Raw genomic sequence first — 26,565 nt, 5'->3', positions numbered from 1 at the left:
TCGTGCGTGAGAGCACGATTGACGTTGACTTGTTTTCTAAGCAGCGGTGACCTTTATCCTACCAGCAACACATGAACAGTCCAGTTGCTCCATATCTTTGCCGACATCTGTTAATTTTAATTTTACCCAGTTTTTCATTTTACTGATTCATTGTGGTTTTAATGTGCATTTCCCTGATGACTAGATATATAATGGGCTGTGACTGTTTTCTCCTGATGTGTAGCTTGCCTTTCCATTTGTTTGACACTGTATTTTAAAGAATGGCAAATTTTAATTTTGTTGACGTCTTAATTTACCAGTTTTTTTTAGTATGTTTTTTCCTAAGAAATCGGGACGTACCTTAATGTCAAGAGATTTTCTTTGAGGTTTTCTCTTAGTTTTACAGTTTTAGCGCTTTTTGCAGTTGGCATTATGATGCATTTTGAGTTAGTATTCGTGTATGGTATGAAGTAGAAGGTCAATCAATGTCCATTTTTTTCCTTATGAATTTCATATATGTTCAGTCTGTTTCTGGACTCTGCCTTATTCCATTGATCTATATGTCTTGTATTTATACAAGTACCAGATTGTCTTGAAATTGGTGAGTTCTCCACCTTTTTATATTTTAGTTTTGCTTTTTAAATGTTTTGACTATTCTGGGTTCTTTGCATACAAATCTAAAAATCAGCTTGTCAGCTCCCCCACCCCACAAAAAAGGCCTGCTACGGAAAATGGACATTTTGAGCAATGTTGAGTTTCCCAGTCCTTGACCATGATAGATATCTCTCCACTTGTTTATCTTCTTTTATTTAAAAAATTTTTTTTAATTTATTGATTTGGCTGCACTGGGTCTTAGTTTTGGCGTGCGGGATCTAGTTCCCTGACCAGGGATTAAACCCTGGCCCCTGCATTGGGAGTCTGGAGTCTTAACCACTGGACTACCAGGGAAGTCCCTGTTTATCTTCTTTAATTTCAGGAATATTGTATAGTTTCATTGTAAAGATACTGTACATCTTTCCATTTGTGCCTAAGTATTTTATATTTTCCAGCTATTTGTTGCCATTATATGTAAAATACAATTGAGTTTTTTGTATTGACCGTGTTACTATAGTCTTCCTGAATTCACTTCTTAGTTTATTGGTCTTGTCGCTGACTGAGGAGTTTCTGTAGTCTGTTTCCGTTCCAGCCTCTATCCCGGCTCTCTGTCCCAAGAGCTTCCTTCTCTTGTCTTATTACTGTGCCGGCCACCACTCCTGTGTTGTTCCTGATCTTGGGGGAAAGTATTCAGCCTTTAACCATCAAGTGTGATGAAGTGCTGTCCCTTTTTGTCTGTTGCTGAATTCAGTTTGCTGCTGTTTTGTTGAGGATTTCTCCGTGTATGTTTATGAAGAATATTGGTCTGTAATTTTATTTTCTTATGAATCTTTGTCAGGTTTTGGCACAAGGGTTGAGAAGTGTTCCCTTCTCTGGTTTCTGAAAGAGTTTGTGTAATTTCTTTTCTTTTTTTTTAAATTTATTTATTTTATTTATATTTATTTTTGGCTACGTTGGGTCTTCGTTGCTGTGTGGGGGCTTTCTCTCCAGTTGCGGCGAGCGGGGGCTGCTCTTCGTTGTAGTACGTGGGCTTCTCGTTGCGGTGGCTTCTCTTGTGGAGCATGGGCTCTAGGCACGCGGGCTTCAGTAGTTGTGGTGCGTGGGCTCAGTAGTTGTGGTGCGTGGGCTCAGTAGTTGTGGCGCACGGGCTCTAGAGCACAGGCTCAGTTGTTGTGGGGCACGGGCTTAGTTGCTCCGCGGCATGTGGGATCTTCCCCGACCAGGGATTGAACCCATGTCCCCTGCATTGGCAGGTGGATTCTTAACCACTGCGCCACCAGGGAAGTCCGAGTTTGTGTAACTTCTTTCAAACAGTTCACCACTGAAAGCCTTTGGGTTTGTAGTTCTCTTTGTGTGCAAGTTTTTGATTGAGTATTATTGATTTGATTTCTTTAATAGATTAAGGCTATTTGGGTGTTCTGTTTCTTTTTAAAAAAATTTTATTGAAGTATAATGTTGTGTTAATTTCTGCTGTACAGCAAAGTGATTCAGTTTTACATATGTATATTCTTTTTCATATTCCTTTCCATGATTGTTTATCACAGGATATTGAATATAGTTCCCTGTGCTATACAGTAAGAACTTGTTGTTTATCCATTCTAAATGTAATAGTTTCCATCTATCAACCCCAAATTCCCAGTCCATCCCTCTCCCCCTGCCCATAGCAACCACTATTCTGACCTCTATATCTGTGATTCTGTTTCTGCTTTGTAGATAGGTTCATTTGTGTCATATTTTAGATTCCACATATAAGTGATATCATACGGTATTTGTTTCTCTTTCTGACTTTGCTTAATATGATAATCTCTTGGTCCATCCATGTTGCTGCAGATGGCATTATTTCACCCTCTTTTTATGGTTGAGTAATATTCCATTGTATATGTGTACCACATCTTTTTTATCTACTCATCCATCTGTCAACGGGTGAAGGTTGCTTCTATGTCTTGGCCGTTGTCAATAGTGCTGCTATAAACATAGGGGTGCATTTATCTTTTCAAATTACAGTTTTGTCTGGATATATACCCAGGAGTGGGATTGCTGGATCATATGGTAGCTCTGCTTTTAGTTTTTTGAGGAACCTCCAAAGTGTCCTCCATAGTGGCTGCACCAATTTACATTCCCACCAACAGTGTAGGAGGGTTCCCTTTTCTCCTGAGTGTTCTATTTCTTAAGTCATTTTTGGTAAGTAATTTAGGCATTTTTCAAGGAGTTTGTCTATTTTATTTAAGTTTTTAAATTTATTTCCATAGTGCTGTTCATAATATTCTCTTATTCTCTTACTATCTGTAGGATCTACAGTGGTTTTTCCACTTTCATTCCTGATGTTGGAATTTGTTCTCTCTCTCTCCCTCTATCCTTTCTACAGGTTTATCAACTTTTCAAATGTTTACTAAGGAACCAGCTTTAACTTTACCTACTGTTTGCCTGTTTTCTTTAAAAAAATTTTTTTCTGTTTTTGATTTCTTATTTTTATTATTTTCTTCTGTTTGCTTTGGCTTTAGCCTACTCTTCTTTTTCTTTCTTCTCAAGTTATAATACTTGTTATGAGCCTTTTTTCTTTACAATACAGGCATTTTAAAGCTGTAAATTTCCTTCTAGGCGGTGCTCGACTGGGCTGTTTAGTCCTTTTACATTTAGTGCAGTTACTGGTATGGTTGGTTTTCCATTGTTCTCTGGGGGTTTTTAAGTGTCCAGTTCATTGGTGTTTAGTATATTCACAAGGTTGTGTAGTCATCACCAGTGTTGAATTCCAGAACATTTTATCACCCCCAAAGACCCCTCACACCCATCAGCTGTCGCTCCTTGCTTCATCCAGTCACCAGTCCCACTAACTAATGCGCTTCCTGTCTATGTTTTTACTATTCTACGTACCTCTTATAGGTGGAATGCATACATATAGGTATCCAGCTACTTTCACTTAGCATGTTTTCAGAATTCATCCATGTTGTAGCATGAATCACGTACTCATTCATTTTATGGCCCAAAAATACTCTGTTGTATAGATATATGTTTTATTTATCTGTTAGTTCATGGACATTGGTGCTGTTTCAGCTTTTTGGCTGTTATGAATTATGCTGCTGTGTATGAATGTGTGTCTACTTGTTTTTGTTTGGGTGTATGTTTTCATTTCTCTTGGGTATACACCTAAGAGTGGATGGAATGGTTGGGTCATAACGGTAATTCTGTGTTTAAGTTTTGAGCAGCTTGCCAAACTTTTGCAAAGTTGTTGCACCATTTTACATTCCAACTAGCAGTATACGATGGTTCCCATTTCTCTACGAACTTGTTAACAAGTGGTCAGCACTTGTTCTTATCTGTCTTTTTAATTTTAGCCATCCTGGTGGGTGTGACCTGGAACCCTGTTGGGGTTTGATTTGCATTTCCCAAATGACTAATGAGTGTCTTTTCATGTGTTTCCTTCTTTTTTCCTCTCTTTGTCCTTCAGTGCTTTCTTTTGGGTTATTTAAAGATTAATACATGTTGATTTCCAGATGACTTTTTTTTTTTTTAATAAATTTATTTATTTATTTATTTTTGGCTGTGTTGGGCCTTCGTTGCTGCACGCAGGCTTTCTCTAGTTGCGGTGAGCGGGCTTCTCATTGCAGTGGCTTCTCTTGTTGCGGAGCACAGGCTCTAGGCACGTGGGCTTCAGTAGTTGCAGCACACGGGCTCAGCAGTTGTGGCATGCAGGCCCTAGAGCATGCAGGCTCAGTAGTTGTGGTGCCATGGGCTTAGTTGCTCTGCGGAATGTGGGATCTTCTTCCCGGACTAGGGATTGAACCTGTGTCCCCTGAATTGGCAGGCAGATTCTTAACCACTGCGCCACCAGGGAAGTCCCCCAGATGACTTTTAATACTTTTCTTTGTTACCTAACATAAACATTCATATACACAAATAAAATCTATATTATATACATATTTCCCAGTTAAAAGATATGTTTTGTATCTTAGTCATATTTTCCTTTAATTTGAAATTGTCATGATTTTTTACTTATCCTGGCTATCACGTTGATTTCAGGATATATTTCAGGATATGGCAGGCACTATATAGTCCTATAGAAGAGACATTATTTTAGTTGTTTTGGGCTGAATCTTTTTATGATCTTTAAGAATAAGCACTTCATCAAATTTTCTTATGGAGCCTTTTATTTGTTGCTTCACTTGGAACCAAAATCTTTATCTCAATCTAGTACTCGTGTGTTTGGTTTTTGTTTGTTTTTTTTTTTTTTTTTTAAGCTTTTTGCCCACACTGTGTGGCATGCAGGATCTTAGTGCCCCGACCAGGGATTGAACCCTCACCCCCTGCACTGGAAGTGCGGAGTCTTAACCACTGGACCGCCAGGGAAGTCCCCAAGTACTTGTGTTAAATGTGGCTTAACTGTGCACGTGGGTATTTCATTAGCTGCACCAGTAGCTATAGCAAATGGGAAGATAAAATTTGTCTATTTAGTCTCCACATGGCACCCGCGGTGCCAGGTCTTCATTGCTCCCTGCACGTGGACTGCAGATACACTTTCATGTCTCAGAACTGACACAAGAGCCTTCCTTCTCCTTGTGATCTTCTCAGGCAGGTTGTTTCCTGCGTGGTGCAGGGTCCTGCCAGCTCCAGCTCCGGCCGAGGTCGTGTCAGCCCGCTCCTCTCGGGCCACGCTGTCCCTGGGAATGTGGGTCTCACAGTGGAAGCTTGCTCTGTCTGAAGGAAAATAAGCAGTTCTCTGCTGGGGTCCTAAGAGATGCTCACTCTGCGACTGTGGAAAGATAGTTCTGTCTTTTTTTCTCTCTCTTGTGCAAACTATTTTAAGAAATCAAGGGATACTTAGCATTTGGAACTTTTTTCAGACAAGAAGGAGCACTGACCTGCTTGTGCTCAGAACCTCTGGTTGGTTCCATCTTTTTGTTCCCACGTCCTGTTGAAAGGATTAGTGGCAGCTCTCAGGAAGAAGTGCCCTGAGCTGAGCTGAGAGATTTAAAACGTAGGATCAGTTTGTAGCAGCTGTTGCCACGCACTCTTCCTCTGAGCAGCACACAGAATCACGGCGCTTATTTTTCTGAGGGCGGGAGTGCACGGTCTTGCCAGATTCTGAAAGAGTTTTGTGTCCTAGAGAAGATGAAGAACCGCTAAGTACAAAGTATTAACCCTAATTGTTGGCTTACTGAGCCTTTTTGTTTCAAATACCCTTGACCACGCTGCCTTCAAAAATTTTTTCCCTCGAATATCTGACCTTTAAAAGAAAGAGATACATGGGCTTCCCTGGTGGCGCAGTGGTTAAGAATCTGCCTGCCAATGCAAGGGACACGGGTTCGAGCCCTGGTCTGGGAAGATCCCACATACCGCGGAGCGACTAAGCCCGTGAGCCACAACTACTGAGCCTGCGCGTCTGGAGCCTGTGCTCCGCAACGGGAGAGGCCCGCGCACCGCGATGAAGAGTGGCCCCCGCTCGCCGCAACTGGAGAAAGCCCTCACACAGAAATGAAGACCCAACACAGCCAAAAATAAATGTAAATAAATAAATAAATTAAAAAAAAAAAAAAAAAGAAAGAGATACAGATTTTTATGAGGCTTATCTATATACAAGGCAAAGGAGTGATCTTGAATTGTAAGTCCGTTAGTATCTCTTGGTAAGGTGGTATGGAGATGACTTAAGAAACTTTTAGCAGAAGTGATGTAATTGGAACTGAGTAGGATAATAGGGCTGTTGGAAAGGAATCTCAGACATGCAGCTCTTGGGACAAGTAGGGGCTTTCAGGCAGATCGCGGCTGTTTGTGCTTCCTCGCCTCCTGCCGCGTCCTCCTGGAATGATCTCATGTCACCGAGTCCACGTTTCATTTTACTGCAGGAAGAGCACACTTTGTTGTTTAGGGTACTTGGTGTGCAGTAGAAATCCTAGAAAGCATGTGGCAGATAAAGGGGTTTATTACCGAAGGCAGGTTGTCTTCTTCATACTCTTTGAAATGAAAAAGCACCCCGTTTTATTTTCAATTTCTCCTTTGCCACACTCTCTGCCTTTCATCGCCAGCTTGAGCTGCTCTTTGCTCAGCGCCTCCACCTGAAGGGGCAGCACCAGCTTTGTGGGCAGGAGGCCAGGCTGGTCCCAAGGCTCCCGCAGGTGCCTGCAAGCAGGGCTCAGGTCATGGTGCTGAGAGCCCTGTGTTTCCAGGTGTAATGCTGCATTTTGATAAGGTAACCACATTCACACTGTCTGCATTTAAGGTATCAACAGGAAGGAAATAAAGTTTCTTCTCTCTTTGAAGAAGCAAGATGTTTAATTTCGTATTTGCCTAAGGCCCTTTGTTTTTTCTCTATGAGTATTTCTTCTGACTTTTTCTACAAATATAACTACATAGATTATAAGTTAACATGATACATGCCTCTTGTAAAAATTATATTGACACATAATTCCTTTAGAGCTCTTTGTTTAGTGAGAAAAATATTTTTAAATCAAGCATTAGGTGAAATTATATCCAGATTCTTTAATAGTTGCGATATGGAATAACTAACAATTAAACAGCACTTGTTATACACAAGGCACATTTAGGTACTAATCAAAAATTTAAGTTGTCGTAAATGTTTTCTATAGAAAAAACCCTCAAATTTAGAATATAGTGTTTCGTAACACACCCACAAGTTTACGTGTAACAGCACATGAAAGTATAGTTACACGTCGGAGTAGCCTCTTTTTAAAATAATTAATTAATTAATTAATTAATTAATTAATTAATCTGTCTGGCCACACAGCGCAGCTTGTGGGATCTTAGTTCCCCGACCAAGGATTGATCCTGGGCCCTTGGCAGTGAAAGCATGGAGTCCTAACCACTGGACCGCCAGGGAGTTCCCTGGAGTAGCCTCCTATGTTCTGGAGAAGGTTTTTTCACCTTTGCATCTTAACCTGAAATATAAATGGATTAGGTCAGGCAGACATTGGCGTTCTTTGCTGTTTGCCATCTAAGTTGTGGACCTAATCTTTTTTTTAAATTAATTAATTTATTTATTTTTGGCTGCGTTGGGTCTTTGTTGCTGCGCATGGGCTTTCTCTAGTTGCGGCGAGCAGGGGGCTACTCTTTTTTTTTTTTTTAACATCTTTATTGGAGTATATAATTGCTTTACAATGGTGTGTTAGTTTCTGCTTTATAACAAAGTGAATCAGTTATACATATACATATGTTCCCATATCTCTTCCCTCTTGCGTCTCCCTCCCTCCCACCCTCCCAGGGGCTACTCTTCGTTGCAGTGCACGGGCTTCTCATCGCGGTGGCTTTTCTTGTTGCAGAGCTCGGGCTCTAGGCGCGTGGGCTCAGTAGTTGTGGCGCACAGGTTTAGTTGCTCTGTGGCATGTGGGATCTTCCGGGACCAGGGCTCGAACCCGTGGCCACTGCATTGGCAGGCGATTCTTAACCACTGTGCCACCAGGGAAGGTCCCGCAACCTTCTTAAATATTGATGATCTTTGGGACTTGACGGTGTCAGGAGATGCTGTAAACTGAGTAGGATAATAGGGAGTTCCCTCGAAAAACCAGGAGATGGTGTAATAATACATAGTGCTTCCTCAAGGGATCCCCGGGCCCTTCCTGGCACTTTCCGTTCCTGCTGCTGTTGATGATTTGTCAGCTGTCCAGCCACCCCCCACCTCCAGCCACCCCTCCCCCCTCCCCCCACACCACCCTCTCTCTGTGGTATTCATGTGTCTTTGTGTCTCGGGCCGCCTGGTTAGGCCTCAGACCTTCCACAGCTACCTGGAGGACATCATCAGCTACCGCTGGGAGCTGGAAGAAGGGAAGCCTAACCCCCTGAGGGAAGCTAGCTTCCAGGACCTGCCCCTTCGCACCCGTGTGGAAATCCTCCACCGCCTCTGTGACTACCGGCTGGACGCAGACGATGTCTTCGATCTCCTCAAGGTGCGTAGCTGACAGGCACCCCGTCCCTGGAGCAGAGGTTTAGAGAAGCCAGCGTTTGGATGCTGTGCTGGTCTTGGGAATGCAGCACATTGCTGCATTGTAGATGCAGCCGTTACCACTGTTGCCAGGGGAATCCAAGCCACACACTCAGATGACTGCATGTTATTTTATTTTGGTTTAACTTCTACTTTGGTTTGTTCTTCTTTCCATGTACCGAGTCCCCTCCTGACATGGGAACAATCCTAGGTTCCTGTTTGCTCTGTCATCAGCCAGAATTGCAGTTACATTAGTCACTGAGTTTTATTTCCTGAGGTCTGAAACTTGACTTAGAATAACTGAAATATTTATGAAACCTCCCAAGGACTTTAACGCATCCTCACCGCACACCGTGCGCACGTTGTAGATGTGTGCTGGGTGGGGCTCTGGACGCCTCCCCCCTCCCTCTTATCCTGTCTCAGAGGGAGGGCGCGGGCGGGCTTCTGCTTTGCCCTCACCCGGAGGTCGGTCAGAAATGATGAACTGTGTCGACGGTCGACGGTGCTCCTGGGCTCAGGTGGGCACCATGGTGAAAACCGCAGTGCAGCCCAGCACAGTCTTTGCTGAGGTCTTGGCCTCCACCCCCCCGGGGGTGGCAGCTCAGGTCAGGCTGGGGGAGTGCGGAGCCCTGGGCTGGACTGGCCGGCGGCAACAGAGTGTCATGGGGGACGTGGCTGCCACAGCACCAGACTCTCCTGTTGGAATTGTCTTTCCTCTTGTTGGTACACACAGAATACATGTTTACACCAAGTATGTCACATGTTCATCAAAATCCCTTTGGGTTGCTCTTTTTTTGGCGAGGTAGGGGCGATGGTGGCAATGGGATTCGTGTGAAGTACTTCCGTATCCTGCTCTTAGAGCAGACACCTTCACCCCGTCCCGTGTGTCGGGTACCCTGACAGAGAATTACCGAAGATGCTTGAGCATTCTAATATGAGGGATATGTGAGGATAAATTCAGAATCCTCATTTCAGTTGTCTCTTTAGTTCTGTTCATTGTGAGCCCAAACCTCTTTCCTTGTCCTGCCCAGGGCCTGGATGCAGACAGTCTCCGTGTGGAACCGCTGGGTGAGGACAACGCCGGGGCCCTCTACTGGTATTTCTATGGGACGCGAATGTACAAGGAGGACCCAGTACAAGGAAAATCCAACGGAGAGCTCTCTCTGAGCAGGTACCTTCCTAAAGGTCAGGGCTGCCATAGCCACTGTTAATACAAGAGCGTCATTCAAATCAAATACATTGGAATTCCCCAGCACAAGTTATTTTTTCTCATGAAGGAATTAGCTGTAGCAGCATGTCTACAAAGAGATGGCAAAGAGTTATTTCACACAGAAGTGAAAAGGAATTAATCTCTAGCCCGGCTCTCAGCGGCCCCACCCCAGAGGCCGTTCTGCCCGCCAGGTTCTCAGCAGCACAAGTGCTCCCCGGGGCCTTTCCCTCCAGCAGAGTGGGTTCTGGAGAATCCCTTCTCCTACCAGAGCTGATGCCCTCAGTGAGGAAGAGGCCTTGTCCCCAGCATCCCAGAGCGATGCTGCATCTTCCCCAGACGTCCCGGTTGCTGGGCCCTTTGCTGTTAGCGAAGCCTGAGGCCTCACTCAGATGTTCATGTGGGAGATGTTGTTTTCCTTCGTTCCACGTTTTAACAATGGAAAATGGGAGGTCACCCTGCTCTTTCCCTGTAATTGCTGCCTTTGTTCCTTTTTAGTAACCTCATGGGCAGAAACACTGATCACTAGCTTATAAATCATATGTAACACATCAGTCCTATGACAGAACATCTCTATTTAACGTACTATTTCTTAGGGAAAGTGAAGGACAAAAAAATGTCTCAAGTGTTCCTGGGAAAACAGGAAAAAGAAGAGGAAGACCCCCAAAACGGAAAAAACTGCAGGAGGAAACTCTAGTGAGGTGAGTAAATCTTGTTAGTCTGTGTAGGTCCCTAACCCGAACCCTTTCGCTGGAGGGACTCGCCTCCGTCCTGCTTTCTGTGCCTCGGGGGGGACATGGGCCCTGCGTCACAGTCCTCGGGGGCCTCCTGCCTGGCCCCTCGCTTTCACTGGACAGTGGGGACTCTGACAGTGGACGACACCGAGATCCGCGCCCACCTGCAGGAAGTGCCCTGAAGGTGCCATCCCTACACCACGCGTTTCTTCACAGGAGTGTGGAGAGACTTAATACTGTATATGAGTTTAGGAGTTAATTCTTCCCTGGTAAGGAGATTTTAGTAGTAAACATGCTTTGTTCTATGTAGAATACAATTTCCTACAATAAAGAAAAGGTAAGACTTTAAACATTTTTATAGTGTTTATTTCATATTTAATTTTTAGCAAAGAAAAAGATTCTCTTACGGTTGGGAAATTGTATTATTACTATTTTTTGGCCGCACTGCGCGGCACGTGGGATCTTAGTTCCCCAACCAGGGATCAAACTCGCATCCCGTGCAGTGGAAGTGCGGAGTCTTAACCAGTGGACCATCAGGGCAGTCCCGGGAAATTTTATTTTAATGTGTCATTGCCTTTTAGGAATTCCCACCATGTGAATCTCAATATAAGAGTTTGCAGAATCTGACCTGTTCTGTGTAGAAATACTTTTTCCTTTTACTTGAGGATCAGATCTATCATTATTCACTTATGGAAGTTAGGTCATAGTCTTAAAAATTCTAATAACACAGAAGCTGCTTCATCCTTCGGCGTTTTAGAACTACTTAAGTAACCTAAATGCCTGAAGTGGACCAGATTTCACTGTGCTGCTTATTAACTACTAAGAAATATTTTTAAGAATCAGATTATGAATAAATCAATCGGAATTTGATTTTTTTGTTACAACAGTCACTGTTCCACTTAACTTTCCAGAAATTTTGACTACAGATTGCAGCTTTCCTCCCACCAGTATTTGTGAGAAATGTTCTTATAATCATGTTTTATACACAAGGCATCTGTTTCTGGATTTTGTTAGCGATCTACACCTCCTGATACATTCAGAAATCTGTTCTGTACTATCTCAGTTTCCCTGTGAGTCCCAACAATTAAAGTGCCTTAGTGGTGGGGCTGTAGTCATTTTAAGAAGCATATGTGTGCTTGTGCTACCCTCTGCTGGTGATTTTATTCTTTAGAGTTCTGTATCCAATACAGTATTTAAGTATTTTTAAATTAAATAAAATTTTGTGAAATCTAAAAAGTAAAACTAGTGAATATAATAAAACAGAAACAGACTCATAGAAACAGAGAACAAACTAGTGGTGACCAGCGGGGAGAGGGATGGGGGAGGGGCAAGATAGGGGATTAAGAGGCACAAACTACTACGTAAAATAAATAAACTATAGGGATATACTCTACAACACAGGGAGTATAGCCAATATTTTATAATAACTATAAATGGAGTATAGTCTTTAAAAATTGTGAATCATTGTGTTGTAATCTAAAACTATACCTCTGTTTTTTAAAGAATGATGAAAAACAAATGTAGACAGTAAGATATGTGTAGAAGGGGGGAAAAAGTAAAGAGAAAGGGCGGCCCCTAAAACCATTGTTTTAAAAAATTTATTTATTTATATTTATTTTTGGCTGTGTTGGGTCTTCGTTTCTGTGCGAGGGCTTTCTCCAGTTGCGACGAGCGGGGGCCACTCTTCATTGCGGTGCGCGGGCCTCTCACCGCCGCGGCCTCTCTTGTGGCGGAGCACAGGCTCAAGACGCGCAGGCTCAGTAGTTGTGGCTCGTGGGCTTAGTCGCTCCGCGGCATGTGGGATCCTCCCAGACCAGGGCTCGAACCCGCGTCCCCTGCATTAGCAGGCAGATTCTCAACCACTGCGCCACCAGGGAAGCCCTGACAAATTATTTTTAAAAAATAATAAATAAAATTTAAAGTGTGGTTCCTCAGTCACACCTGACATACTTCAGCTGAGCAGGCACTCGTGGCCCGTGGCTGCCTCGTTGGACAGCGACAGTACAGGACATTTTCCTTCTCCCGGGAGGCTGTTCGGGGCGGTGCTGGGTTAGGTGGTTGAAAACAGACCAGAAAATCCAGAGAATGTCCTTCATGATTCAGGGAGACTTAACACTGTCAGGCTGATGAGCACATTTGTATTTTATAATTTAATTCCAGCATCCCTGTGAGGTGGGCATTACTAATAGCCCCATTTTACAGGGAAGTTCAGTGACTTTTCTGAGGTCACATGGTAGGTGGTGGCAAGCCTTGAATAGAGGTGGCCTGGCCTCAGAACCTGTGTTCTTCACTCCAGCCAGCTGTGAGGGCCAATTCAATACGCCTCGCCTGCAGTGCCACCCTCAGTGCAGTCCGGGAGGAAGCCCTTTTCTTGGCATTTACCTGTGGACACTGAACTTCTCCTTTCATGTGTTCCCGTGTATCCGTCTTTCCCCTCTGCGCCAGCACACCGGCCTCCCCGCCTGTGTTCATTTATTCCATAGCCAGCCTACACACACACACACACACACACTCACTCACTCACTCACTCACTCACTCACTCACTCCTGGTAGTAAGTCAGTTGTGTCTACCTTACAGGGGAGCACAACAGTTTTGGACATGCCTTTGTTTTAATTGGTGCCTCTTTTTCCTGTGTTTCAGTGAAAAGCAGGAAGAAAACTCCTTAGCATCTGAGCCGCAGACAAGAAATGGTAATGGCCTTTGTTGGGGTCAGAAGGGATTGTATGAACATGATTGACTTGTGTTCTTTTCCAGAGTCGAGTGCAGAGCGTTAAGACTATTACAGTAGCCTCTGACTAGCCTCCTCACCCTTCACACATCGTCTCCCTGTGCCCATCTCTCCCCCTGACAGATAGCTTGAGATCAGGACCAGGTCTTTTCACTTGGGCCCCCTAACCCAGGCCCAGCAGAATAGGCACCCAACGTTGGAGTGAAAGAGCAGCTTCTCCGAGAGCTTTCTTTTAATGTATTGGGTTGGCCAAAAAGTTTGTTCGGTTAGTGAATACGTTCAATAAAGTTCTTGGTGAAAATGAAAAATGTGTCTTATTTTTACTTAAAACTGAACGAACTTTTTGGCCAACCCAGTAAAATGCTTTACTACATAAGGAAGTGTACTGGGTTCCTACCTAGACTTCGGTTCTGTAATCCAAATTGTATAAATTTGGGGAGAAATAGCAATTTAGAGTATCTCAGTGCAACAAGCAAGACTGCAAATGCTCAATCAAAACCATTTTTGTAGAAAAGTAAATACATTAAAGCATTTCTGGTATATGAGAATCTATCATGAAGGTTACAATAGTTATATTTGCATTGCCTTTACACATTCTTATCTCTTAGTTGTAAACAGTGATAGTAACAGGAAAACCAGAAGTACACAGCATCAACCTTAAAAGGTAATGGGTCCCCCATTTTTCTGATTACCTGGCTTTGATCATAACCCAGGGTCCAACTGAAAGTGAAGATAGAAAGAAACAGGTCTCATGGGATCTGTTTACTGAGCCACCCCTTTCTCTTCTAGGGTCCCAGGGGCCAGGCCAAGGCTCCTGGTGGCTCCTGTGCCAGACAGAAGAGGAGTGGAGACAGGTCACCGAGAGTTTCCGGGAGAGGACCTCCCTGCGAGAGCGGCAGCTCTACAAGCTCCTCAGCGAGGACTTCCTGCCCGAGATCTGCAGCATGATTGCCCAGAAGGTGTGCAGACAGGGTCCCTGTCCTCCGTGTGTGGCGTCAAGCTGCTCTGGTAAAGGGTTCCTTCATTAGAGGTTTGAGCACCCTCCACTCCACACTCTCCTGCAGCTGGTCCAGCCTTCATCTTTCTTCATCTGGGGCATTAAAATGGGACCTTGTGCCCCCACTCTCCTTCACTGTGGGCCGTGTGATTTAATCCTCATGCCTCTACCCCGTCCTCACCGCTCTTCACCCTTGGGAGCCAGCTCTCCTCCTTCCCAGCATCCCCTGGGAACCACCCCCTGAGCCCCAGGTGTGTCTCTGCAGAGCACCCTGTGTGTACCTCTCCCTGTACATAGACTGCTGCCTTTTTTTTTTTTTTTTCTTTCCTTTTTAAAAAAAGATCATCTTCTGGTCTGTCTCCCTCTAACAGCAGGCTCTGAAGGTGCTTTTCTCTGTGGCTCTAGTGCCAGCTCCCCGCGGCTGCCCCCTCTGACTGCAGGGCACTGAATCCTGGCTTCGTCCTGTACCCCGCCTGCCCCCGCCTGTTGCAAGGCTCTCAGAAGCCCCACTTGGGGGCCTTGTGTCTGTGAGCTCTCCCCTGCCTCTCCCAAGCGAGGGTGTCCTCCCCCAGTGCACTTCCCGACTTCATTTCATTGGGAGCTGTCTGAGCAACTCCGGATCAGGGGCCATGTCTTCCCCATCGTTGTAACCCCACAGGTGACCTCCTGGAACGCCCGTTCTGTGGCGGATGCCTGACAACCATCCAGTGTCCATAAATCTGATGCTCCTGATTCTTAATACTTGTTAATAGAAGACAGAAAAATGCGAGCACTGCCCCTGACATCTGAGGAGAAAGTGTTCATAAACTCTTGCTGCAGCACCCTCAGGGAGGGACACAGTGACAGATACATTGCTTGATTTGTCGTGACTCCAATGATATTTGTAACCATTGAGCAGGTTGGTGCTTTGGGGTGAACTTTAGAAAGTCACGGAATTGCATTTTCATGGGTGAGCATCTCCCCATCGACGTCCTTAATCCCGTTGACTATGATTACACTTGGATCTTGTCCTCCGCAGCACACTGTGACCATTTTTCCAGGACTTGAGATATGTAATCTAGTTTTCTTAAAGTAGCTATTAAATAGAGATGGTTTTATAACTTTACATAACCTTGTATATGACTTTATTGATATGATTAATGGCAGCACCTTAAATCATCTGTAAGGCATGTACCTAACCTGCTTAAACTTTCTTTTATAATTTGTCTTTTTAACTGCAATATTCAACCTCAGACTTTTGAATAGTGTAACTAAGGGAAAAAACTTACAAGCATAAAACGGATGGTTTTGATACAGAAAATTTCAAGAGTTGATTCTTTGCAAGAGAAGAAAAAATTAAGGTAGACCTTAAATACAAATTTCAAGAACCATGAAATTAGAAGCTGAAAAAAGAAATAATAGATTTGATATTTTGAAAGCTATACAGTGCTGTAAATTTGCAAGCCTTAGTGAAATGGGGTGTTGATTTCCCAAAAAAAACCCCAGAATCTAAATTATGCAACCAGAAACCTTAGCAGACCAGTAATTAGGGAAGAAGAGTTTTCACAAAAGCATCCCATCAAAAGCTCCAGAATCATTTAGATTTATTCACAGGTAAAATTTTCTAAACCTTTACGAAAAGATAATTTCCAAACAGTTCAAAAATGAAAAAAGAAGTGGCTTGGTTACTGTGTCCAATGAGATATAGTTATCTTAGTGCCCCATTCCTGATGAATTTAAATACGCTCTTCATTCAGTAATATAAATGTCAAGCCTTTAAAAGTGCACTAACAAATAAAGACTGTTTGCTCATCGAAAGAATAATAACTCATAGCCCATCGGGGTTAAGTGGCATGTGTGATACGGGAATACTGTCTTGGAAGTCTTGTGTGTGTGACGTAAGAAAAGAGTAAGAGGCAGAATTTTAGAGCATTTCGTCTAGGGGAATAGAATTGCACTTAACAAAGTCTGTTGCTTAGCGCTCACTGCAGTACTGGCTCCCGACGTCCTGCGTGGGCGTCACCTGGGCCGCGCTAGACGCCGGATCCCGCCCTGCTCTCGTCCCAGCCTGGCAGGATGGCTGGAAGTGGTTCTGTTGCTCTGTGATTCATTCCTATGCCTGCTAAAGGTTAGCAGTTACTGGCCACAGCAGCAAAACAGGTGCTGCTGTGAATCTGACTATGCCTGTGCAGAATTGATGAGAAAGAAGAAGGTACAGAACTGCGAGTACATGTATCTCTTCACATCTCGAGTAAGGATGCCAGACCTCTCTGTTTCTTGAAGGAAAGTTTACATGTCAGTAGTCACCAAGATAAATTGAGGTTTGTTGTCGCCTTAGCCAAGTCCCAGCATAACAGAGCTCTCCTCCAGAATACCCGGTGAACGTAGATATTGCGGGTGGGGGCAGTGGGGTGACTGCACTGCCTTGTCCTGGCACAGAGGCCAGACATCAGGAGCACCCTCGGGGGGGGGGGGTCTTCATTCGAGAGGCCACCCACGGGAAATGACAACCTGCGAGCTGGGCATCCTGCTGATGTTTTCACAGACCTGTGTGTGTCCATTGTACTCGTTACTGAATTTACACAACTAAATATTATGAAACAAAATAAGGGCATAAAATTTTCTATAAAAAGTTTTTATTAAACAAAAACATTAAAGATGAGTTGCTTCTGAAAGGTTGACTGTCAAATTAGGATAAAATAGTAAAAGATGAAAGGAAAAAAATTCATTACAATCTTATGGTTTCGGTATTTGGATTGCAAGTATCGTTAACATCTCACTTGTGATTATAAAAACAAAACTGGAAGGGCAGATAAAGGTTTAAGAGGGTGATTATTAGGAGGGAATCTCCGGGAACCCCCTCAGTGGGCCTGCATCATATGATCGGTGAATGGCAGTACATTTTTGTACATTAAGTTAAAACACACACACTGTGTAGATTCTTCCTTTGACAGTGACTATGTGAACCTACCAGTACCCATCCAAGTTATACTGGCCGAAAGGGGTCTGTTCTAGTAATAAACACACCGATGATTTGAATGTGAAATGGAAATCACATGCCAGTAAAACAGAATAGACACCGTTACAGATTACAGTGCAACATGACAGGCGCAGAGCCACAGGGTCTGGGAGGCTGCGCGTCGTGAGCTTTCCTCTAGGACCCCCCGGAGGCGTGGCGCCGCCCTCTTCTAGCTGCCCGTTTGGATGAGCTTCCTGATAGCTCTGAATTTCAATTTTCTTATTAGTAAAATGAAGTGCTGTAACTTCCCAGTTTCTGTGGGAAGGACCATTGTCCAGTACCTGGCCTAGTACTTAGCGATGGATTGATACTTGGTCCCTCCATTGTTTCTGGCGGCTTGTAACTGGTGAGGAATTTTGATAGAAAACTAAATCCACGTTTCTTACCAAAATAATTGCAAGTCTACAGAGAGGCAAAGCTGATGGGATAACTCATGGAGGTATGATAGTCCTGTAAACTTTGAAATAATGAAAGAACCAGAAGGTAAGGCCGCTTTGACCACATGAAAGTTAAACTTTTATGGCAAGATTAAAGTCAAGGGGGTGTAGACTAGTGAAAGCATTTTAGCTAAGGTTACAGACAGTGATAGTCAGGTGTGTTATACACATCAGGTCTTTAACAGATAAATTGATGTCACATAGAAGATGGTTGTGAGGACAGGGAAACCGCCGCGCTGTCTGGCCCCAGCGCCTGCCTTACTCGGCAGAGGTGGAGGTGGCCCCCTGGCCCCTTTGCTGTTGGTCCCCTGAGAGAGCTCGTGGCCTGAGGGCTCTTCCCCTGGGCCTGAGCTTCCGAAGGAGTCGCTCATAGGCACATTTGAGGAGTTGCTGCAGTAGCTTTTGGGGTAAAGGGGGTCGTGCCCCCTTTGACAGTGGGGTTTCATCTGTACTGAGGCTGGTCATTCTCATAATGGAAAAGCTTTCTAGATTCCCCCATCTCAGCAGATCTCCTGCCGTTCTGTGGTTCATTTGGGTTGCATAAACCACCACTTAGTGGCATTAGCGCCACTGAGCTTTTTCCCTCCTTTGTTGCTTTACCTCGTTGATGCCACAAGTCTCAAGCTTTTCAGTTAAGTGGTGCCAGACACACGTACATGATGCTGATGTGACGCTGCAGGGCGTACTCACCTCACCTGCACAGCCCTTGCTTCCCATTTCTTAATACGAGGCTGTGATGGTGAGGCTCTGGGCCTCAGTCCACAGAAATTCCAACGCTGACGTTGGCCTTCTTTGAAGTTCCCTGTAACGGCCGCTGCCGAGCCTCTGACATCATCTGGGGCTCTAACACCCCCAGGAAGCTCTTCGATCCCTCGTGGCTGAGTCTGTCGTCTCTCGTCCTCCTACCTATTCCAGCCTCACTGGCCATAGAACTGCCTTTAAAGGAGAGCTGCCCTCCGGCTGCTCAGGATCCACCTTTTAGAGCCATTCCCGGCAACCAAAGGTGATAAAACATGGCTTTCCCTTGGTAATCTGAAACAAAACTTGTTAAAAATGGTTAAACCGTTCAGGGAGTTTGACACATGGTATCTCTGAGCTTTATTGAGCGTTTTTAAGTGAATAAGCTGCGTGGGGCCTTGTAGAGCTGAGTGTCATTTTTGCTGACTGGCCTGGGGTGCCACGGGCCCTCGTTTAGGTGGAGCCTCACCTGGCCCTTCCAGGTCTCTCTCGACTGGTGGCAGCGGCAGCACCAGCAGCAGCTGAGGACACCCTCACCCCCCTTGTCCTAGCTCTTCCTCACTTGTAACTGCAGGGAAGGCGTCCACAGAGGACACGGGCAGGATTGCAGCCTGGGCGGAGGTCTGACCCCCTGTCCGTCAAGTCCACTGAGCAGTAGGTGAGTGTGTGAGAGCGAGCAGAGAGAAAAGATTGTCCCGTTTTATTTCGTGTACTCCTTCTATCCCAAATTCTTTATTTACCTTGATTTCATTTTTAAAACCTCAAGCCTTTTATTCAGTATTCTTTTACATAAGATACATTTCTAGAAAGAGAAGGCATTGTAAAACTAAGACATAAGTTGACTGTTTGGCTCCCCTAATCTCCGGGGATGATACTCACATCGTTATTTACTGTCATTCCAAGGAGAATGATGCGTTCCGTAACAGACACACGTGTAGTAGGAACGCAAGAGGCAAAGATGGAAGGAACTGGGGCTGAGTTGGAGCAGCAGAACCGTGTCACCTGAGCCCTGCAGGGTGGCTGAGGTTTTGACGGTGGCAGTGTGGGCAGAGGGTCGAGGCAAGCAGAAGTACGGAGGCAGGGTCGTGTGCAGTGCAGTCGGAGAGCGTGTGTGCTGGGTCGTGGCTGGTGTGTAAGATGTGTTGTGACTCAGTGGCGGTTGGGCTGGAACAGTCAGACTTCGGAGTTCCCTGGCCGTCCCCTGCTTGTTTGTCCATGGGAGGCAGTGGTCGGAGGCTATGTCGTTCGATCGTTGTTTCAGGAAGGTACATCTTTGGTCAGACCCCATCAGGAAGAACTGCAAGGTGAGCAAGTAGCTGTAGGGTCCCTGCTCTGGGAGCGTGGGCCTAGAGGGGAGGATGGCCTTTGGGGGGAGCGTTTCACTAGAGGATGATAGGAATGAAGGTCGAGTTGCAAGTGAGTAGAAGAGGAGTTATTGGTCAGAGTGGTATTTGTCCTCTGGAGAAGTCTGGCCATGAAGGAAAACAAAGGAATAGTGACAAAGTGCAGAGGAAGCAGCACTGAGGAGAGCTCTCGGCATTTCAGGTCCCGTTTCCTCAGTTGGAGCAGGCCGTCCACGGGCTCTCGGTGCTCCCTGTGTGGTAGGGGCGCTCGCGTTTCCCTGGCGGAGACGCAGACTGGGAGGGGCAGGGTAGGAGTTGAGACAGTGTTTGGTGAAGACATGCTTCGGGGCGAGCAGCCCCCGGGAGCCACCTCTGTTTGGGAACTTCTGTTCTGTGACATGGTTCAGCATCACAGTGGTAAGAAGGGACGAAACTGCTGTTTGTATTTACTGAAATGTAAAAGTGGGCAGATGGGGGCGGAATGAGGCCCGAGGGACCTGAACTGCAGGGGGGGATGTTTGATGACAGGGGTTGGACGGGGGAGGGGGGTGCGGGCAGGAGTGAGGGGGCACCCCCCGCCACCCCCGCTGCCCAGTTCCCAGACTCGCTCCACTTTCTAATGCCTTGTCTCCTTTTAGCATCCATCCCATTGGCTGTTCAAGCAGTTAGTGGTCAGAGCACGTTTCCCCTGGAGGCCGTGTCTGGCTGGCTTGTGACAGTGTGGACCCTCTGTGGCCTCGCAGCCTCGCGATCGTTGATGTGACTGCAGGATTGTGTGTTCAGGGACCTGGCCATTAACCGAGTACATCCTATACCTTGATCCCCGAAAGGGGAAAAGCTCATTTATAAATTTCTATATTTCCAGTATATTTGGACTTATCCTCTGTGTCTTTTTTCTTCAGCTCGTAAGTATGTCTGTACCAGGAGGTAAACTGAGGCGGTCCTGTTCTGCCTGATTTGCAGGTCTCCCCAGTCCCTTCTTCCCTCGAGGCCCTGGTTGGAGGTGGCCTCGGTCAGGCTGTCCAACCATAGTTCTCAACTGGTTTTCTGCCTCATTCCCCTTGACGGGCTCTCGCTGCCCTTGTATCTGGACAGTTACCACCTCCTTGAAAGCCTTCCCATTTTCTGCTCACTGCCCTGGGCTGAGTCCTAAATGCCCTAGTTTACATCTGGTTGCAGAGTAATCTGAATACAGATAGGCAGGTTCTTCACTGCTGCCAGCAAAAGCCTAGCTTCAAACACTCAAGTTTTAGGTTATTTGCAGCGTTGTTTGTTTATTCTGCTCTTTGGTCTTAGATACAAGTAACCATGGTACTGAAGAGACTCTTGATGTCGGTTACAGTGCTGAACCTTCTGGAGAAAGCCTTCAGTGTGGCATGAGTTTTGTGCTTTTGTTTAAACAGCAGAAAATCTTCAGGTCTTTAATGGCTTACAGGCAGGGTTTCTGGTCACCCAGGAGTCCAATCTTAGTGCCTCAGAAAGGCTTTTAATTATGACTCCTGGGGAAATACCAGCGAAGGGACACTGTCTCCCTGACCTCCTGGACTGTTTTTGTCAGGAGACTCTGGACATGCCATTGCCAGGGAGCTCGGGTCCCATGTGTGCTGGGGATGGGTGGGGGGCATGGACGGGGAGTCCTGGGCTCAGCTTCAGCCAGATTCTGTTTGTAATTGTTGAGAGGATTTCAAAGTGCTGTTTCTAATTAGCTTCTCATTGAAACCCTGTCCCGGTCCCACAGGCCTCTTCTCTGCACAGCATTAAACACAGCCCTGCCCCGTCTGCAGCTGACCCCTTCTAAAGAAAAAAAGTTGCAATGCAAAACAGTGTAAGATTTCTTTTTTAACTGCTAGTTTTTTGTTTTGGTTTTTGTTGGCTCGACTGTATGTACTTGTTCTTTAAACTACTGAAGTTTAAACTGTTGAACTGCCACAGGTGTCTTCAGGTCATACGTCCCGTCCACTGCTGAAAAGTAGCACGGAAATTTAAAACAGACTCTTGGTGCACCACGTACATATTTTTTCCCAAATGTGTGTGATACAATTTATATAAAATGGTAATTGTTCAGAATTCACATCAGATGGGAACTGCTGAAATTATAACACGTTACGATGAAGGAGAAAGGGGCATGAGAAATTGTGAGGCAAAGAGGTATCTCACTTAAGCAGAGGTGTTTTTATGCCAGCAGGCAACCGAGGGTGGGGGCAGTCTGGAGAAAGCAGTTGGGGACCAGGCAGGGATTGAAACCCCGGAGAAGGGCCACTGTGGGCAGGGGCGGTCAGGACATCGCAGCACAGATTCTGGACCTTCCTTCTTGCTCCTGGGCGCTCCGGGGGCTTTGAGTTTTGTTGTTGTCGAGTTCTCCAAATGACAGACTTTTTTTTTTTAAGATGTAATTGACTTATAACATTAGTTTTAGGTGTACAACATAATCTGATATTTGTACACACTGCAAAATGATCACCAATAGGTCTAGTTAACATCTATCACCTCACACAGTTACAGATTTGTTCTTAAGATGAGAACCTTTAAAATCTACTCTCTTATTAGCTTTCTCATACACAATACAGTATTATTAACTATGGTCACCTATTTATTTTATAACTGGAAGTTTGTACCTTTTTACCACCTTTTTTTTTTAAATAGATCTTTATTGGAGTATAATTGCTTCACAATACTGTGTTAGTTTCTGTTGTACACCAATGCGAATCAGCCATATGCATACATATGTCCCCATATCCCCTCCCTCTTGAGCCTCCCTCCCATCCTGCTTATCCCACCCCTCTAGGTCATTGCAAAGCACCGAGCTGATCTCCCTGTGTTACGCTGCTGCTTCCTACTAGCTAACTGTTTTACATTTGGTAGTGCATATATGTCCATGCTACTCCCACTTTGCCCCAGCTTCCCCCTCCCACCCCATGTCCTCACATCCATTCTCTATGTCTACCTCTTTGTTCCTGCCCTGCAACTAGGTTCATCAGTACCTTTTTTTGTTTGTTTGTTTTTTAGATTCCATATATATGTGTTAGCATACGGTATTCGTTTTTCTCTTTCTGACTTACTTCACTCTGTATGACAGACTCTAGGTCCATTCACCTCGCTACAAATAACTCGATTTCGTTTCTTTTTATGGCTGAGTTATATTCCATTGTATATATGTGCCATATCTTCTTTGTCCATTCATCTGTCGATGGACATTTAGGTTGCTTCCATGTCCTGGCTGTTGTAAATAGAGCTGTAATGAACATTGTGGTACATGACTCTTTTTGAACTATGGTTTTCTTAGGGCATATGTCCAGTAGTGGGATTGCTGGGTCATATGGTAGTTCTATTTTTAGTTTTTTAAGGAACCTCCATACTGTTCTCCATAGTGGTTGTTATCAACTTACATTCCCACCAACAGTGCAGGAGGGTTCCCTTTTCACCACGCCCTTTCTAGATTTTTTGATAATGGCCATTCTGACCCAGCGTGAGGAGATACCTCATTGTAGTTTTGATCTACATTTCTCTAATAATTAGTGATGTGTTGTGCATCTTATCATGTGCCTTTTGGCCATCTGTCATCCTTGGAGAAATGTCTATTTAGGTCTTCTGCCTGTTTTTTAATTGGATTGTTTGTTTTTTTGATATTGAGCTCCATGAGCTGTTTGTACATTTTGGAGATTAATCCTTTGTCAGTTGTTTCATTTGCAAATATTTTCTCCCATTCTGAGGGTTGTCTTTTTGTCTTGTTTGTGGTTTCCTTTGCTGTGAAAAAGCTTTTAAGTTTAATTAAGCCCCATTTGTTTATTTTTGTTTTTATTTCCATTACTCTAGGAGGTGGGTCAAAAAAGATCTTGCTGTGGTTTATGTCGAAGAATGTTTTTCCTATGTTTTCCTCTAAGAATTTTATAGTGTCTGGTCTTACATTTGGGTCTTTAATCCATTTGGTGTGAGTTCAATTTTTTAGATTCCACATGCAGGTGAGGTCATACAGTATTTGTCTGTCTCTGACTTATTTCACTTAACATTATGCCCTCTAGTCATCCATGTTGTCACAAATGGCAGCATTTCCTTCTTTTTGTGACTGAGTAATATTCCATCGTATATACACCACCTCTTCTTCATCCATGGACACTTAGGTTGTGTCCCTGTCTTGGCTATTGTGAATAATGCTGCAGTGAACAAAGAAGTCCATATACATTTTCAAATTAGTGCTTTTACTTTCTTTGGAAAGATACGCAGGAGTGGAATTACTGGGTCATATGATAATTCCATTTTGTATTTCTTGAGGAACCTCCATACTCTTTTCCATAGTGGCTGCACCAATTTACATTCCCACCAACTGTGCACAAGGGTTCCCTTTTCTCCACACCCTCACCAACACTTAGCATCTCTTGTCATTTTGATGATGGCCATCAGGCCATTCTACCAGGTGTTGCATTTCTCTGATGATTAATGATGTTGAGCATCTTTTCATGTGTCTGTTGGCCATCTGTATGTCCTCCTTGGAAAAATGTCTGTTCAGATCCTCTGCCCATTTTTTAACGGGATTGTTTGTTTGCTATTGTTATAACAGTTTGCTTTTTTAAGATGCTGTAAATTCAAGTTATTCAATTATTACATCTTATGTGCTTAGTATAAATACTAATGTATTTAAAAAAGAACTAACTAGACAACAAATTGTATGATCCCATTTATGTGAAATGTCCAAAATAAGTAAATCCATAGAAAGGATAGCTTGGTGGTCTCCAGGGCCTGGGGAGTGGGGGATGCAGAGTGACTGCTTATTGGGTGCGGAGCTTTTTTTTTTTTTTTTTTTAAGTCTTTATTGAATTTGTTGCAATATTGCTTCTGTTTTATGTTTTGGTTTTTTGGCCATGAGGTATGTGGAATCTTAGCTCCCCGACCAGGGATCGAACCTGCACCCCCTTCATTGGAAGGCAAAGTCTTAATCACTGGACTGCCAGGGAAGTCCCCGGAGCTTTCTTTCAGGTGGTGAAATGTTCTGTGACTTAACACAGATGGTGGTCGCACACGTTGTGAATATACTGAATGCCCCTTTAAGGTTATGCACCTTAAAGTTGTTCATTTCCTGTGAATTTCACTTCAGTATCTTTACATGTATTTCTGAATGATGCAGAATCTCTGATTTAGCAGCAGTCCTTGACATTTATAATTTTCTAAGTTTTAAAATTCCTGCTTCAATATATAAAAGATAACTAATAAGAACCTACTGTATAGCACAGGGAACTCTATTTGGTGCTCTGTAATGATCTATATGGGAATGGAGTCTAGAAGAGAGTGGACATGTGTATGGCTGATTCACTTTGCTGTACAGTAGAAACTAATACAACATTGTAAACCAACTATACACCAATAAAAAAATTAATTTAAAAAAATTCCTGCTGCATTGTTATCGAAATATCTTAAGCTGTTTAAAATCAATTTTAATACCTCACCATAAAATCTGTAAGTGGTAGTAACCTTTTGGTACTTTAACCTTTGAATTTTAGACTTTTAATAGGGATCACATGGTAGTGGGGGTAAGAAGTTAATAAAAATTGGGTCGTTTTAGAGCATGTAATACTAGGTGATTTCCCCAGCTTATTTGGGAAGGGGCTGTTCTGTGTCCGAAAGAATTTACACGCTCTTACAGAAAACTCACGTAAAAAGTGCAGGAGACTTGGTAACGGTTTCCCTGCTTAGAGTTTCATGTGTTTGCTTCAGGCCCTTTCTCTGTGCGTTTATTACAAACCTGGGAGCACACTGACTGTTGTCTTGTGACCTGTGTTTTTCATTTAACATCATGAGCCTTTTCGTGTTTCATTAAATATTCCTCAGAAAAAACAATTTTTAATGATTGCATAGCGATTATGTAATTTTACCTACTCTTAAACATTTAAGATATTTACAGTTTTTCACTGTTTTAAATAATGTTGACTTTAACGTACTCAGAAATATTTTGCCTCGCTGTCTCACTTTTAAGATAAAGTCACAGCAGTGCAATTACTCTGTTCAGGGTTCCTGATGCGTGTGTCCATCTTGTCCTCCAGAAGATCTGTGTCCCCAGCTCATTGAGGGCGTCCATGTTACCATGTCTTTGCAGACGTGTCACTTTTTTCATCTTTTACAGTTTTGTACGTGAAAAGGCTGTTTTGCTTTTCCGTATGATCATGGATGTGTTTTATCTACTTCTGTGAATTTTGTATTCATGTTTCATTTTTTTGGTGGGGGCTACTGTTAACTGCTTTGTAAGACATCTTCCCATATTTAGAATAGTACGTCGTTGTATTTGTTGAAAAAATTGTGTAGGTATTCTTAGAATGTACGTAATTATCTATTTCTCCCTTTTCCCCTCCTTCCGTTGTCTTCACGCGCGCAGTGCCACTCTTGTTTGTTGACCAGGTGACTCTTGGGTGACCAGTCCTTGGGCTGCGTGTCCTCAGTCCTCCCTAGGATGCTGATCCTCTCTAGTATGGCTTTGTTCTGGCTGAAGGGAGAGCATTTCTCTTGTCGTCCTTTGTTAGGCAGGGGCAGGACACACACATTGCTGTCATCATTGTGTGCAGTAAATAGCTAGTGGTTATTCTGTGTGCTTGTTTTTCTCTGCTTTTTCATTGGGTCTGATGTGTAGAAGGCAGTGCACTTTTCTTTGAATGAAATAATTCGTTTGGCGAGGCTTGTGTTCCTCTATCCCCTGCCTTTCTGCCACCCTATCAGTTGACATCTTAGGGGCGTCTGCTTGGAGTCACTGTATAGCTGAAAAGAGTAAAGGCGCTTTGTTCTGGTTTGCTTTGCTTTGTTAACAGTAGCTCCGCTATAACTTCTCAACTAGGTAAAGATGTTGCCCAAAAGTTGGAATAATTAGGGACCTGTGGAGCTGGGGGCAGTGCGAGGGAAGGT

At 44.2% G+C, this 26,565-nt stretch overlaps 1 protein-coding gene across 1 annotated transcript in view; it reads left to right on the top strand.

Moving 5' to 3' along the window:
• Window positions 1–26,565, top strand: part of CECR2 (CECR2 histone acetyl-lysine reader) — a 151,462-nt gene that overhangs the window by 94,689 nt on the left and 30,208 nt on the right. Inside the window, 6 exon segments of the mRNA XM_068560773.1 lie at window positions 8,282–8,465; window positions 9,532–9,671; window positions 10,304–10,408; window positions 13,083–13,132; window positions 13,960–14,129; window positions 18,915–18,998. Of these exon segments, the coding sequence (XP_068416874.1) occupies window positions 8,282–8,465; window positions 9,532–9,671; window positions 10,304–10,408; window positions 13,083–13,132; window positions 13,960–14,129; window positions 18,915–18,998 (733 nt within the window).

This window comes from Eschrichtius robustus, chromosome 13, assembly GCF_028021215.1.
Source record: "Eschrichtius robustus isolate mEscRob2 chromosome 13, mEscRob2.pri, whole genome shotgun sequence".
Taxonomy (NCBI): Eukaryota; Metazoa; Chordata; class Mammalia; order Artiodactyla; family Eschrichtiidae; genus Eschrichtius; species Eschrichtius robustus.
The sequence above is the reverse complement of the archived record's forward strand: the minus strand, read 5'-3'. Positions and strand labels throughout refer to the sequence as shown.